Source organism: Camellia sinensis, chromosome 9 (genome assembly GCF_055761805.1).
Source record: "Camellia sinensis isolate YWXY chromosome 9, ASM5576180v1, whole genome shotgun sequence".
Taxonomy (NCBI): domain Eukaryota; kingdom Viridiplantae; phylum Streptophyta; class Magnoliopsida; order Ericales; family Theaceae; genus Camellia; species Camellia sinensis.
Window position 1 is genome coordinate 29225380 of NC_138969.1, and position 17075 is coordinate 29242454.

General features: G+C 38.3%; 3 protein-coding genes across 3 annotated transcripts; 2 read left to right on the plus strand and 1 right to left on the minus strand.

Annotated features, from left to right (window-relative positions):
* Nucleotides 1–421: 421 nt before the first annotated feature.
* Nucleotides 422–1096, plus strand: LOC114311009 (ATP-dependent DNA helicase PIF1-like). Its single transcript, XM_028257104.2, has one exon. It carries the CDS (start codon nucleotides 422–424, stop codon nucleotides 1094–1096), a length of 675 nt encoding a protein of 224 aa, XP_028112905.2.
* An 8-nt stretch (nucleotides 1097–1104) lies between these two features.
* Nucleotides 1105–1674, plus strand: LOC114311008 (uncharacterized). The gene has a single exon (XM_028257103.2). The coding sequence runs from the start codon at nucleotides 1105–1107 to the stop codon at nucleotides 1672–1674; it is 570 nt and encodes a 189-aa protein (XP_028112904.2).
* Nucleotides 1675–15852: 14178 nt separating this feature from the next.
* LOC145799323 (protein FAR1-RELATED SEQUENCE 5-like) lies at nucleotides 15853–16326 on the minus strand. The gene has a single exon (XM_082888873.1). The coding sequence runs from the start codon at nucleotides 16324–16326 to the stop codon at nucleotides 15853–15855; it is 474 nt and encodes a 157-aa protein (XP_082744999.1).
* Between the last annotated feature and the right edge of the window lie 749 nt (nucleotides 16327–17075).

The following is a 17075-nucleotide window of genomic DNA, read 5'->3' on the forward strand; positions in this document are numbered from 1 at the left end:
ATCAAAGTTGTCAAATATTTGTACAAGTATATTTACAAAGGCCATGATAAAATTACATTCCATGTTGTTCAAGAAAATCAATCAGAAATCATAGATAAAATCCAACAATTTCAGTCTGCACCTTGAGAACCATAAATGGAAGAAAAGCAAAAACTTTTCGGGAAGCTACTCTTCTTTGTGGTCTCTTACAATCAGACAACAATCTTGAACAATGCTTAGAAAAAGCAATCTCTTACCAAATGCCTTACTCTCTAAGAAGATTATATGCAACCATTCTCATTCATTGTGCTCCTAATAATCCAAAGCAGTTATGGGAAAAATTCTAGATTACATGGCAGAGGATTATGCCAAAACAACAAATCTTTCAAAAGAAGAAATTTTCAAAAAAGTTCTACAAAGCATAAATTCAACTCTTCAATAAATGGGCAAAGACATCAAAGATTTCAATATTTGCTTTGATAACATGATCTCATCTGATAATCAAGACATATACCGCAAAATTGAAAAAGAAATGAATATTGTTGTTTCTGAAGCTGATTACCAATCTATTTCCTTATTATCCTCAGAACAAAAAGTAACATTTGACAAAATCTTAAATAGGGTCTTCTTAGGAAATCAAGGGTGTTTTTTCATAGATAGTCCTGGAAGCACTGGTAAGACCTTTTTATATAAGGCATTGTTGGCAGCAATTAGATCCAAGAATTACATTGCTCTTGCAACAACAACATTTGAAGTAGCAGCCTCTATTCTTCCAGGAGGCCACACAGCCCATTCTCATTTCAAAATACCTATAGATGTAGATACATATAAATCTTGCAACATAGGTAAACAAACTGGGCTTGCAAATCTTTTGAGAACTGTAAAACTATTCATTTGGGATGAGGCACCCATGGCTAAGAGGGAAAATATTGAGGCATTGAATGATATGTTAAAGAATATCAATGAGTCAGAGTTACTCTTTGGAGGCAAAATTGTAGTTTTGGGTGGTGATTTTCAACAAATACCACCAGTCATTCCCAAAAGAACAAAATATGATTCAATTGATGCTAGCTTGGTCAATTCAGAATTACGAAAATCTTTTGAGAAACAAAGTTGACTGAAAATATGCGAGCAAGGCATGATCTTTCCTTCAACAATTACTTATTGCGCAATGGCAATGGATCTAAATCAATCAATGATCAAAACAAGGTCAAATTACCAGCATCTATGATAATTTCCAATAATTTTTCAAATGCTGAAAATTCTATCAAAGACTTGATTCAAACTGTGTTTCCAAATCTCAAGAACTACTCAGAAGATCCAATTTCAATGATTAATTCTGTTGTGCTCACTCCAAAAAATGATTGTGTACAAGAAATAAATGATTTGTTGATCAAACAATTCCCAACAAAAGGTAGATTATATACAAGCATCGACAAGACAATTGATCCAAATGATCAAGGACAATATGAAGACTTCTTGAATTATCTTGAACCAAATGGTCTCCCACCTTATCATTTAGAATTGAAAATCAATAGTCCAATCATGACTTTAAGAAACATAGATCCTTTAATAGGCTTGTGCAATGGAACACGACTTATTTGTCGAGATCTCAAAGATTTCATCATTTGTGCTGAAATTGATGTTGGGGATCGAAAAGGGAAAATGGTTTTCATACCACGAATACCATTGTAACCCTCAGATCAGCAAAAATACCTAGTTCAGTTTACTAGAACACAATTCCCAGTAAAGTTATGTTTTGCCATGACAATAAATAAAGCGCAAGGCCAAACATTACAAAAAGTAGGTGTTTACTTACGAGAGCCAGTATTCTCTCATGGACAACTTTATGTTGCTCTATCACGAGCTACAACTACTACAAATGTTAAAGTTCTCATTCCACCAACAAATCAACATGCTTTGGATAACAATACCACAAAAAATGTTGTTTATGATGAACTACTAACACTTGCAGGCTATATATAATTCATTTTTTTGTTGTAAATTTTGGTAAATTTCCTCTTATGTAATGTAATTTTAATTTTATTTATATTTATTATAATTATCTGTTGTCCTAATATTAAGTTCTTATTAAATTTTTTTCTTACAACAAATTTTGCAGGATAAATGAAGAAATAACACCCATCAAGAAAATAACTAGCACAACTAAAGAATGGACAACAAAGATTTGTGTTTAGGAAAAGCGGAATCCATGAATCCCAAAGACAGGCTCAACAAGATATCAAAGGCTCATTTTAGCTGATGCATAGGTTACACTTTGAATGTCACGACCCCATTCCGCTCCTAGTAGAATGGTGCCGTGACGGCCAGTAATCCGAGATTACCGAAGGCCAACTTTCAAAATTTCACACACAATCAGAGTATACATATGGGGCTTACAAATGCGGAAGCAATAAATTCAAAGCTAAGTAATCCATAAGAGCAGTGCATAAGTTAAATGGAATGGCATACATCTTCTCATAGCTTTAATACAACAAAATGGAATACAAAACTACATCTTGACCAAAAGGCTTCTCAGCCATCAAATACAAAATACAATGAAATGCGACTAAGAAGCATAATCTTCAAGATGCTACAAAAGTGCAAAATCCAAAACAAGTGGCAAGTACATCTAGGCGTCACCGCCGTCCTGCTCGTCACCTACATATATATATAGAGAGGGTTGAGCTTGGATACTCAGTGAATGGTATAAATAATAAAGGGGTTTGTATGACTGGTATTCAAGATCTTTATCAAACGATACATAACATAATTAGTGCAAGTTAAAGGGATGAACCAAGTCCATCTAGCAAATCTTTCAAGCTTCAAGGGATGCTTATTAGCATCATTATAGTACAAGCGATGATATCTTGGACAAACAAACCCACGCGGTAAACCGTCAGTGGCAAACAAGGCAAGACAAAGGAGATATCTCAATTCAATGGTGCAGTTGCATTATAGTCCCCTGGCACTAAGGACTTGTGCTACAAATGCTTAGAGTCCCCTAGCACGTACAGACTTTCAAAGTTTGTGCTGCAAATGCTTAGAGTCCTCCAGCACGTAAGGACTTTCAAACTTTGTACTGCAAATGCTTAGAGTCCTCCGGCACGTAAGGACTTTCCAAGAATGTCATCAAAACAAGATAATACATATTTTCCAATTAGGAATAACCATTCATGCTTACAAACACTTTTCAAAACAAAACAAAACAAGGCTTTTATCAAAGTATTATAACATAGCTTTATTAAAAATACCACTCACATAGCTCTTCAAACGTCGGGGTCAAGGCAAGTCCAAGTCCTACAAACACATGGCAAAGTCTGTTGAATGCACTTTCAAACAAATTTCACATGCATGCAGATGATCTCGGCATTCCTCAAAACTAAGTCGAATCAAACAAAACACAGTTTCTTATCTCAGGAAAACATGCTGGGCAACCACCAGGTCTAGGCTGAGGTCTTACACCACCTTACCGAGGTGTGGTCCCGATGGCCACACTCAAGGAAATGAAGTCGGGAAAGTCTGGGTTTCCCTCTCATGAAGAACATGACGAACATGAAGAACATGAACATGAGGAAGGTGAATGCAAAGATCATAATTTGCTATTACAAAATCTGAGATTCCATGCTATGATTTCAAAAACATGGACCTGGGTACCCATATTCAAGGATCTCGTGAGAACAAACACAAAAACATGAATCTTAATGCAAACTCTCGGATCAAACAAGACTTTTTTCTCAAGAACACATGAACACTATTTTCTCTTTCTAAAACCAACTTTAAATCAATGCTTGACGTGCAGAACAGGTTCGATCGTGCAATGCAGCTAGATAAACACAAAGAACAACAAGAGTAAATCAAGAATCTAACCTCAATACACGAATCTAACGGTTTGATCTCTAGGAATCAAGCTCGAAAGCCCACTCTCTCACTTTAAAACTTCTTCTTCTTCCTAGAGCTTCTCTCTCTCTACAAGGCAAAGATATAATACAAAAATGTATATTTTCTGGGTCTATCGGCTAACTTAACCCTCTGCAGGGGCACGTGGCAACGGTTGGTTAGTTCTCCTCAAAAAGTGACTGAGTGAAAAGACAAGACTATGACAAAGTGTACTCAACAAGCTAGGCGGCAAAGGCACTTCGACAAGTAACGATATTGACTAACAACAAGACTTCGGCAAGCAAGGGGCAAGGACATCGGCTAGAAAGGACAACACTTGGCCTAGCTGTGCCATACCTTGGCCTAGATGTGCCACACCTCGGTCTAGGTCGTACCAATCCAGGAGTAAGGTCGCTGGGTTCAAGGGTAACATCTCGGCTTAGATAATACACATCTCGGCCTCGGCGATGAACACCTCGGCCAAATAGTGACATCTCGGCCAACATGTTACAGCGAAGGTGGAGTCAACCAAAGTAAATTCCAAGATGGTCTTAGATGCAAGAGGTTTAAAACTGACCTAGGCTCAAGGTGACCTCGGCTAAACCCACACCGAGCAAGGTACAAAGCATGCTGTAACACTTAAGCGAACAAGGACAAGACTTGAAATGCCACTTAACAAGACAGAATCATATGAATGCATATGGGTATGGTTAGGACAGTGTGAGGGTTATTACATTGAAATTCTTACTTTCAAATATATATACCATATTTGCCATATTCATTGTTTAGGTTCTTAACAATAACAATTTTCATTTAATTTATAATTACATAATCCACTGCCTCATTAACTTCTGTTATATACACCACTTATATAGGGTACACAAGTACAAGCTATACTTTATGAAGGTCAAATAGAACAGTTCCAAGATACCTTGAAAGTTTTTAACTCATACTATGTCTCAAATGCTGCTGTGAAGTTACTACAAGAAAAATATTGTATCACACCACAGTCATGGCAATGGCAATGGACAATCACTGCCAGCACACTTATTTGAGATGTTGAAAACAATAATCAAGATAACAACGCTCCAACATATCACCATTCAATGAATTTGCTGACCATCTTGGCAATGAAACATCATCCATAGGTAATTTTCCTAGATCAACATAAATAATTATCAACTTACTTTTTCATTATATACTCTTATTGTTTTTGTATCTATAACAGATATTCTTGCAGCAGTTGTTCAAATTAAGCTACCAAAAACAATCACAACAGAAAATGAAACCACAACTGCACAAGAAATTGTACTCATTAATGAGGAGTAAGTATTTTGTATACTTGTGTTTAGTATAACTTGATTTCAATACTAACAAATTCTCTTAATTGTAGCAGGTTAATACCACCAGTTTTAACTTTGTGGGGTCATGTAGACGTGCCTGAACGTCCCAGCTCCGCGCGCGAAATGGCGCGAAATCCGTTTTGTTCATTAGCTGCTACAGTTTGGACTCAAATGTCACGGTTCTGAATCTAATCTCACAAAATGCAATGCAAGACCGATAAATCACCAAAGAGTCCAAATCCAGCAAATCGTTTTTGGAAATTTGATTTTTATAAAGAAGTGCCAAACATGGACTGCTTTGCCAGATACAGAGCCGCCACCTAAATGTTTTTGTTTTGGGAAATTTAGGAAACCCTGACTCGTGCCTAAGGCCACATGTCCGTCATCACCAAAGTTGTCTCGGCTCGGGAACTTGGGTACGAGAGGGAAAGGTCATGCAATGAGCACCCCCGCTCGCCCGATCAAAGATCGGCCTTTACTAACATGATATTTTGTTTTTGAAAACACATGTGTTCTTATTCCGGTTCATTAGCTAGAATTACTATGTGATGTGCACTGCATACAAGTATAGACTAGATCACCTAAGTTGGAAAAAAATATCTCATGTTTGTTTGAAAATGGTTTGAAGGTGCTACTCGTAAGTAGACTAAGACGTGGATTTGCCACCTTCAAGTGGGCTTAGAAAACATGATTTTGCCACTCTCAAATGGGCTTAAAACTCGCATTTCAATTAATTGTTCCAATTCAAGTAATCCAACCTTCACCCATAGGCATTTAGGCAGTTAAACACTTAAGCAAATAGTCTCATGGCAAACATGCTATCATGGCAATATTCACACTCATTGCAAGATGCTAAAGCATAAACACTTACCTAGTACTCCGAGCCAAAACAATAGCTAGTTAGTAATCAATGTATGATCCTAGTTTATGTTAAGAAGGCTAATGCAACACATGCAAAATGTAACTAGAAATAGGCTCGGCTATTCTAAGATGGCATATGAAATGTAACTTGATAATCATGTATTCGAGTAAGAATTAAAATACAATGCAGTTAGTATGATGCGCCGAGCGTGCATGCAATACGAATGGATGGGTGCAAACATGCAAGCATAAGGATGCTAATCAAAATATGACCTAGAACTAACCATCGTAAGCGGTTAAGTAAAAGGGAGAAAGACGTGGGGTTGGAAAACATTCACACACTCACGCACATTTATTACAAAATTCGCCCTCTCGACGGAGGGTCTGAATGAATAATACAAGCTAGCTACACTGAGCTATTCTAACTAATCTAACAATCTAATTAGACTAATTATTACAACACCGAATTGAAAATTAGCTATGCTAAGCTAATCAAGAATTTACACTAATGAATTAAATTAGCTAATACATTAACTAATTAATTACAAATTAACTAACTATACAAAGTAGTTAAAACGGCCTCGAGAAGAGGGGCATATGCATGCTCGGTCGGCTTTGCTCGGAAAGCTGTTGCCATGCCTCATGTTGCCTTTGTTTACACACTTCTGCACCTCTGAAAACTGTGCCAACTTCCATAGTGCTTTTGACCCACCTCATGGACATTCTGAGAGGTCATCGGCCAAGAGGGGTGGCCATCGGCCAAGGGATAAGGGTCATCGACCACTTTTGAGGCTATCGGCTAAATACTTATAGCCGATCAGCACACCAGATAGCCGATCGGCCATCTCTTCCTGCAAACTGCTCCTTTTGCTGCAACAGAGCACAAATAGAGGCATGGCAATATATTTGCAAAAAAATGTGTGTACAACTACACCCCTTATCATGTCTAAGGCTCAAAGGTATGTAGTGCTCGACTCTCGAGCCACCAATCACGCATTTCGATGCATGATGGCCAAAGAGGCCGAGTTGCACAAATCAATGCCAAATGAATGCACAAAAACACATAAATGCCTTAACCTCTATCATGCTTGATCAAGAAGGTCGGCGACCAAGAATTGAGGCACGTTTCATCATTTCAAGTATGAAACGTCCCTCGTTCCTCGTGTTTGGATGGACACTCTATCCAAACAAGATGCAATGCATGCTCAAGATTCTAAACACAATGCGACATACACACTCAATGCAATGCAACACAAGCATACCAAATGCAATGCAACCTAAACATGCAAATATGCAATGTAACTCAAGCATGCAAACAAAGCTAATGCAACATGAGCGTACCAACAACTATGCAAACAACATGCAAGATGGACTTAAACCGCATATGGACAGACCTGAGAAGGTCCAAAGTAGTGGCCAAAATGATGAAATGGTGGCATGAAAAGTGAAAAAATGCATACGCATGCAATGGCCCATCAACTAGGCATAAAATCACAACTCTCAAACATGAGCAAGGAGTGACAAACATGAGAGTGTGGCAATGAAGTAAACTTTGAAATTACATTCCAAATGAGGCTAAATCATGCACAAATGACAAACAAAGCATGCTAGTAGGCTCAAAGCTTAAAGCTAGCCAAGGGACTTACACCATGCCCACATGAATCAAGCCCCAAAGGGTCAAGCCCCAAAGGGTCAAGGACAACCAAAATAGTCTTAGATCATGCCAAAATAAGTCTAAAACATTCATGGAGCACAATCAAAACAAGCTAGCATAAAGGGCATGAAGCATGGAGTATACGAGGCCAATAAGGAAGGTTACACTACACCTACCAAGACCAAGCATGAGATGTCTTTACCAATAAAAATCAGAGTTATGGCATGTCAAATTAACACAAAAAATGGGCTAATACCAAGTCAACACATGCTAGAATAACAAGCTCATTCACTAGGCATGCAAGACTAGTAAAGAGGACTTACACTACAAGTGTAAGAAGCAAATGAGGGATGCCCTAACCAACCAAAAACAGAGTTATATCATGGCAAAATAAGACCCAAAACACACTGAAATGGTGGTCCAAAAGCCTAGGCAAGATGGCATACACATGGGCTCTTTTTAAGGCATAAAGCATAAACCCTTCAAAGCATTGAAGGAGTGAAAGATGTGAATGCATGGCAATGAAACATGCTCTGAAATCACATAAAAAATGATGCCAAATCGTGCAAATGGTCCAAGTAATGCATGCTAGATGCTTGGAAACTCAAAGCTAGTGAGCTAGAATGCACTATGGCTATACAAAGCATGGCATGCATGACCAAAAAAACATAAATCAAACCTTAAGCATGCTAAAACATGGCCAAAAGCTTCTTGGAGTTAAGCCAAAATCACCCTAGAATGATGGTCTAAAGCATGATGCATGTTGGGCTAGTGTGCAAGTTTACACTACAAGTGTATAAAGCACGCAAGAGGTGACCAAACCAGCCTAAAACAGAGTTATGGAAGGTCCTAAAAGTCACAAAAATGAGCCTAAACAAAGCCACAAAGAAGTAAAAATACGTACTCATTTGGTTGGCCATCAACACTAGCAAGCAAGACAAGAGGAGAGAGGACCGCCCTCTCCTATTTGGGGCCTCAAAACCACATTTTCACCACTTAAATTCCTCTGGAATTCAGTGGTCTAAAGGCCAAAAAAATTCGGTTTAAAAGGTGGTGAAAGATGGCTCAAAAGACCTCACAAGCCAAGGAGCAAAAGGGAGAGACAACTCCTTAGCCAAACAAGGCTTAAACCACCATTTTAGAACCTCAAAATCAGAGTTTTTTATGGTTCAAAACCAGCCCCAAAATAGTCCAAAATAATGGAAAAAATGATGGTGAAGCAAGTGTGAAAGACAAGCTTAGAGGGGTGAGTGATTACCTTTGGAGCACTTGCAGCAAAACAACCACTTTTCTTGAGCCAAAACCACCTTTAGCAGCCCAAAACAAGTTCCAAGAGACCTCGGCCCAATGGTGATAAAGTCTTCTTAAGGGTTGATAGGTTGAAGATTGTTGTATACAAGCCTTCTAGCACAAATGCTCAAGAGAGAGGATTGTAGAGAGAGAGGTTCTAGTGTGAGAAGCTCCCAAACCTTTTACCAAAAATGTTCTCTCTTTTGTTCTCATCTTTTAACCCTTGAAAAATGAGATATAAGGCTTCATTATATAGCAAAATATCAAGCTTGGTCAAAAATATCTGAGCTAGGACAGGTGGCACAAGCTGGAAACAGCTGGAAGAGAAATATCTGCCAATTCTGGGCTTTCTGGATATTTTTGGCCGATCGCCCAACATTTATGGTCGATAAGATTCACTTTTGGCCGACCTATGGCCAATGAGGTCCAATTGTGGCCGATGGACTCCCATAGAGGTCGATGGAAAAAATCAGTCTTAGTCCCTGACTTGAAGAAAGCCTAATTCCTTTATCTAGACTCATTTTCAGGTCATTCTTGAGCCTAAACTGTAGCCCCGAAAGTCTTCTTTCAAAATTTGGAAGCTTCACCTCAAAATTCAATGTGTGCTAAGAGATACCCCTCTTTTAGTGAAGACTGCTCAGTTTCGGTCCAACCGGAATGATGCCCAACTTCAACCAATCATATCTTCTCCATCCGGACTCGGGTTTAGGAGATTCTTAAGTGAAAAATGAAGCTCTGTAAGTAAGATTTCCAATGGTGGTGGCCTCATAGCTGAAATCCAAGTATTCAAAAGGATAGGCCTGATTTAGCGAGGGCTGGTCGACTCTCTCTTAGCGATTCATGCCCATCTTCTTCTCCAACTTGGTTTCTTCCCTCTCTTCCTATTTTCTTCAACTCCAAACCCCTAGATAAGGTGTTTTGAAAGATTTTTCAGAGATTCCATCTCTCTTTCATTCATTTCCACTTTGTCCTTGCTCGGTTTACCGAAAAGCGCGACATTTAACAAAATGCGAGCGTCGGAACATCGCAGAAGAATTTTCAAAAATATTTTGAAAGAGAGGGTTTCAAGGTCTCAAAACCATTTAATCAAGATTGTTTTGGTCCAAAAGGGGTATGAAGTTTGGATGTGACTCTCTCCTTGCTTGAGAAATCGAACCTTTGCATAGCATAGCCTGCACATCTTTCACCACCAAGCAAACAATTAGTAGAGCCCAAGTCTGAAGGTCGGTCAAAAATAGGATGTCTACAGGTCAATTCGTCACTAATGAAGGAGAGAAGTTGTAAGCCATTGCTTAATCCTTCCCAACTCTATGTTTTCAAAAAGTCTCAATTTTCTAGGTTTTCACAAAAACCCTAGCATTGTTTATCTCTTTTATAAAATCTCATCATACACTTCAATCTCAACTCATGTTGTCCAAATTTTCAAGAAAATCTCTAAATGAACACAAAATAGAGTTTGTTTCACAAAAATCATCAATCCCTTGAGCCACTGAACCTATTCTCGAAATTTTCAAGAAGAGTCACAAAATCAACTAAAAACTTACATAAATATATAAATAACACAAAAGAAAACCCTCTAGGATTATAAAAGAGTAGTGATACAACCCACATTTAAAACTTTCTACATTTTTGAAACACAAGATTGAAATCAACAAGGAACTAGAAGAAACTCTTAAAACCATCATCAAAATAGCATAACTTGTATATATAACTCAAGGATGTCTCTACCTCAAACTTGATGAAGAGAGGGAGTGAAACCCTAACTTGATTGGGAACTTCTTCAATTTTTCCACAACACCCAAAGGAGCCCTAGCTTGGATCTTCAAAGTTGGTGTGAAATGTTGATGATCTAGACCCAAAGGTTACAAGAATCAAAGTATTTTAGGGTGTTAGAAAGGTTTTCTAGAGAGAATGAGGAGGAAAATATGGTTTAGGGCGAGAGAGAAATGCCAAAAATGAAATACACTTTCGGACTAAAATGGAAGAAAAACAGAGTTTTCAGATCTGGGCTTTTCTTGCACGTGCGGCACCTCCCCGCACCTCCTCACGCATGTGCTTTTTTAGCAGTGTGTAACCCACTGAAAATTCCCTCTCCCTGCACGTGCGGCCTGGGGCCTCGCACATGCGGCCCTGGCCTAACAGTCCAAAATTCTCCAGTTCAGTCCCTGGGCACCCCAGATTCGACCGCACCCTCTCCGGAATGGGTGAAATTCAATCACCGAACAAAAACAAGAATGAGAACTTTATTTGAGTACGACCTCCAAATGTTCCAAACCCAACGAGCTAAAAAACGTAGTGAAGAGGAAAGAAAAAGAAAAAGAGGGAAAGAACCCAGTCATTATAGTTTCGATATCCGTATACTCTTTTTATGGCCCATTATTGTATGATCTCACACTTCTACACCATAACTACCACTGTAACTACCCCCTGACTTTGAATCTTCAAACTCTGCCAAATATTGAATTTTCCCTGTCGACCTTCCTTTCCACCATGTTGGTTCATGTCCCTCATCATTATGAGATAAAAATTGACAGAAAAATGTCCACTTAACACAAGCACGATCCTTTCCAAGTGGGCCACTGAACCACAACACTTAGCTAGTAAGTGGTTCAGAGTTGCTTCCACAATTTTTCGCACATAACCACGCAGTTCATGCCATCTGTCCTTTAGATTGATTTGGTAATATTTCACTTCCACTCCATTATGTGTCATTCTTTCACCGGTCTACCTGTCGACAGGTTCATGAACACAAGCATGTCCAAACAATTACACAACAAATTCCATAACTGAACAAATGCCTAACCATGTTCAGCTGAAGGACAAACACTGCTCAAAAAAAGATAGATACTGAAAAAGCTATTTCCCCTCCCCTCTAACATTAAGGTTATTTTTAAATAAAACCTATACGCATAACTGGAGGGGGCAACTCACCGCTAGAGCGATAACAAAAGTCTACAGTTTCAGTCTGCTACAAATGTTATAGCTAAGTACTTACCATGTCATAATTTACATCTTAATATTTGGATTTCCTTTCAATCCAAATCATAGTAAGTTTTTCGTTAACCTGAACTATTTTCGCAAACAGTAATTTAATCAATAAATTGAATGTGGGTAAACTTGTTAATATTTGAAATACCCTTTTTTTGGATTTTAATGACTTAAACATAATTGTTGTCCTACATTTCACATAACCACAATACACAACGTATTTATATTGAAAACAAAATATACATTTCAGGTTTATAATCATAAAATTGAAAACTGTTTTTTCTATTTTTTTTATTTTTTTATTATTTTTAAGTTGACTCATATTTGAAGCTAAATTATGATTTTTTTTTTTTTTAAATTTCTGTTTGCACCTATTTTTGCCAGATCTTGTCAGCAGGTGCTCCACTTAATTAAGGACACATGGCAAGTCCACAATAGATATTTAGTATCAGAAGACAAAGGTCATCAACTGACATTGAATCTTGCATGCTAGCTGACTTAGATGGTGGAGCAGTTATTGGCAGTGATCATGGACTTAGTGGGCAGTCTCTAAGAGGAAACATAAACAAAGTAGGAGTTTGTATATGTCGAGAGAAAGCCAAAAAGACTTGGGGACACGTGGCAACTTGAAGGATATGCAGTTCGACATGTACAAGTAAAGGTTTTATGTGATTTGAAGACTTGGAAATGAGGGTACAGTTACAGAAGTTGCACAACAACAGTTGCAGATTCAGCAGATCATGGGGTCGTGGGAATGAATAGCTATAAAGGCCATAAGGTTTGCACAGAGAGAGGACATCAACAACAACACAACAACTTAGTTTCCAGATTTAAGAGTAGTTCAAATTGTAACTTATGAGTAGTTTTTTCCCTTATAATTTGTACTTTGTAACTAGGTGAATTTTGGTGATTTCAACCTGAAATTACCAAAGGCTTATCTTCTCTAATTTGTTACCATCAGCTGATATTAGAAAGTTCGTTTTACTTTTTTACTTTGTTACCATCAGTTCATCCAAACAAGTCTTCATCCTTTTTAGGCATTCACACCAACACCACAATTGCTTGATTGTTCTTGTTTAAATCGTCAACTTTGAATTACTACTTGGTTCTTGTCGATCTAGGCCCATCATAATGTTACTAACAATTTCCCCATCACTTTCATAGTTAACATTAAATTACTTCACAACTCATGTTCGTAATTCGTAATTCATATAGAAATCGGCATAGAGATAAAGTAAACGAGTTCGTTGGGCTAATTTGTCCAACTAATACCCAATAATTAACTAACACTTGGCTTATATAGAAAATGCATGTGGTGGGATGTAATTTTGCAAACCACATGGAAAAAATACATATTTTAATCAGAAGACAAAATATAATACTAATTTACCGAAACAAGTCATAACAAATCAATACGAAGCCAAACACATCATTAGTTGTCAACTACACCGCAACAACCCTTCAATTAGATCCAACCAAATATGGAATAGAAACAAGTAACCCGCAATAGGAATCTTGGAATACAGACATAAGTCAATTTCCAACCCAAAACAATATACAGACAACAAACACCCATATACATCTCACCTTCATTTAGTTCTGAAAATGACAAGTCACTGTAAACAAAAATGACAAATCACTCTAAACAATATGGGAAATTACTATTCCTAGCCTTGTACAAAAGCAACATTATGCCATTTCCTAGCCTTGTACATAAGCAATTATTTACACATTACGAATAGCAATCCGTGCAAAATGAAAACTACATACATATCTACCATGTTCTTGGCAATGGTGTGTTTTCAGTAGCTAGTACTGTGTACCTAATAAATTAAGTGAGTAAGTAAATCATACAATTACTTAATTCACATCATCAATTGTGGTCGAATCAATTTTGCACACTTGTGCTTTGACACTATCGTCTTAGCCCACATGCTATTTTGAATTAGGAGAAACATCGAAAAACAGACGTCGTTGCTTAATATGCGATGTACTTGGATCCACCAACCCAGTTTTACGGCGAATGGGCAATAAATACGCGTCGTACTCACGGTCAGTGATGTGGGTTGTATCTACATCTGAGTTACTACCCGCTGTTCGGCTAAACCGAACCTTCGGATACATTCGCTTCGTGTGGCCAATGCATTTGTAATTCCTACATTTTCTTGGTCTTCGACACTTGGACTAGGTCCGTCCCGGGTTCCCTTTTGTCTTCACAAGATTAGGATCTTCTACTCCAAATTGTCGTGGGATTGAATGTTTCCCTTTGTCTCCATCACCATGGTTGCGATTCCTCTCATATAGCTCCTTTATCTGGCTCGTCATCGAAAGACATGTATCCCTAGTCTCTTTGAAACCTTTCGTTGATTGTGAGGCATAAAAACACATTTCATTGTAAGAAGAACTCAAAATCCCATAACGGGCCGTCTGTGTTGTAGTGCTATCAGTTGAGGGTTGATGCCATTGCTGGCTATCCTTACTTACAGCCCTTGTCCATCTATGGAGCACACAAGTTTAGGGAATTTGCATTAAATTTTCGACTTTCATAACACATATCATGTGATAATAAGGTAGCCCAAACAACTCAAACTTCAGGCAAGAACATATCATTGCGGCATCCACTGGATTGTGTGTTATTATCCACGATCTAGCATTGTCTTTGTACTTATGAATATAGTAGCCTTTCTGACCATTCGACAAAGGGAACACATCCTTCACATTCAACTTCCACTCTTCTAAGATTTCATCACAGAACATTCTGAATATGTTCTAGGTGAATAGCTTAGCTCCATATCTTTCTATATCTCGCAATGCATTAAGAAATACCGGAAAAGTGTTATTTGTTTCGGCATTATCTCCAGCCTCGTTATACCTTATCCTTGCAAGAGCCCGATCATAGTGCCTAACGAATTCATATAGCTTCAATTTGTGTTGGAGGAAGAGATTGAAATAAGCATTCATAATCTCCAAGCGCTGAGTGCTCTTCATCCCAACAAAGAAATGGCCACTCATATATGCCTCAGCCTACATATGACACTTTTCATATGTCTCCAACACCCAAATGTTGTTTTGAAGTCCAAATTTTTCGACCATTCTCGTCCAACCATCCTCAAACTTTGCCTCATCCGTTTCCATTTCCATGCGCTACTTGAAAGTATGTGCAAAGCCACTTTTGTGAACATTTGACACAACATTTTTCCCAAGATGTCAATTACATAATCGATGTCTTGCATCTGAAAATACTCTTCTGATTGCCTCTCACATTGCCTTATCTCCATCGGTTAGTACGGACACAGGTGCTTTATTGTCCATCGCCTCCATAAATGTTTCCAAAACCTATGTGTTTGTATCAATTGTCTCATTAGCTAGCAAAACACATGCAAATATCGTGGTCGTGAAATAGTTAGTCACACTAGCCAACATGACAAATGGTTTCTTGTACGCATTGGTTCGGTAAGTTGAGTCAAATATCAACACATCACCAAACTTTATGTAGTCAGCTCGTTATTTTGAATCTACCCAAAAAAGATTTTGTAACTTGTTATCCTTACACACATCATACTTGTAAAAAAAAGTGGGTCAACATCAAGTTTTGCACATGGGAAAACCAACGCACCCTGCGCATCACCATCATTAACTTCTGCTCTACGCTCAGCTTGAATATAGTTATGCAGATCCGTACAGATGAAACCAACATTCTCATAAGACCGGAATTGATTTACCATATAGTCTATGATTTGGCTAGTCTTCACACCGATGTTGCGCATAGCCGTCGCACATAGCCATTGCTTGAGCTTTGTCAGCACTGTTTAAACCTCGATGTGACCTCAGATACATCACGCAATGTTGTTCCGCCAATTAATGGTTGTGGTCTGCAATAAAGTGAGTCACAACATACTTTCCCCCTTCACTAGCCTCTGGATCGTACTGCATACGAAATTGTGCTTTGCAACCTACTCTTGTTAGTGCCTTGGGAGCTCTTCTCTTCTCAGCAACATGGTCCAAGTATTTTGGTAATCTCTGACCTTTCCTTGAACACAACCATAGCCTACTAACAACCTTTCCATGTTTATTTGTGTCAAATCTAGATTTTCGTATACTAAATCCCTTGGCTTTAACATACGCGTTGTAGAAAGCTTCTCCGTCTTCGACCAAATCAAATTTCTGTTCCAGAATAGCACGTTCAACCTCACTAACCATGTCATTGCGATGAGCATTGTCAACCATTTCTTGTTTCACATCGGCTCGACCATCTTCAACGTTGATGTTGGTTACTTCTTCATTGCTCGAACCAGCTTCACTACCATGACAAGTTTCCGCCCTGACTTTCATTGTTCAAATGAATGTCATCTACTTTAATTGGAATGTCATAATCAACACCTTCACTTTTAACTTCGGTTGGGGCCATACTATACATGACATTAGTACAAACATTTACTTGATGACTAAAAAATGTTAACAGAAACACAAACATAAGGTTTTAACACGGTTGAATTGTTTGTACAAACACAAACACTCGATTGAGAAAGAGAGAGGTTAGTTGCCGATGGAGGGGTTTCGGTTTGTGCGAAGCGTAGAGGGGTTGAAGTTAGGATAAGGGTTCAGTTGAGGAAAAATCGCTGAAGTGAAGAGGCCAAAGAGAGAGAGAGAGAGAGAGAGAGAGAGATAGCTCCATACCTGGTATCTAGTTTGAGAGAACGCCTTCACTTAAGCAATGGAACCCAACAGAGCCTTGTAGTTCCGTTGTCGCTGGAAATCAAAGGTAATACTGTTCCCTACAAAGATTCATCAATGGAACCTGTAACTCGACTTTTTGTGCTCCTTTCGAAAAATGAATAGCCCTACAATTCGGACTCCACTTGTGGTTCTAAATCTAATTTCACAAGGGCAATGTGAAATAGTGAAAACACAAAAAGAGTCCAAATCTGGCAATTCTTTTTGAAAAATCAATGTTTGAATCAAATGCCAAAAATAGACTACTTTACCAAATTACAGAGTCGTCACCTAAATATTTTTGAAAAATTTAGGAAACCCAAGACCCATGTCAAAGGCCATTAGTCCGTCATCACCAAAGTGTCTCG

Coding starts and splice junctions, on each gene's coding strand:
- LOC114311008 (XM_028257103.2), top strand. CDS start 1,105: ATGCGAGCAAGGCATGATCTTTCCTTCAACAATTACTTATTGCGCAAT.
- LOC145799323 (XM_082888873.1), bottom strand. CDS start 16,326: ATGAAAGTCAGGGCGGAAACTTGTCATGGTAGTGAAGCTGGTTCGAGC.
- LOC114311009 (XM_028257104.2), top strand. CDS start 422: ATGGGCAAAGACATCAAAGATTTCAATATTTGCTTTGATAACATGATC.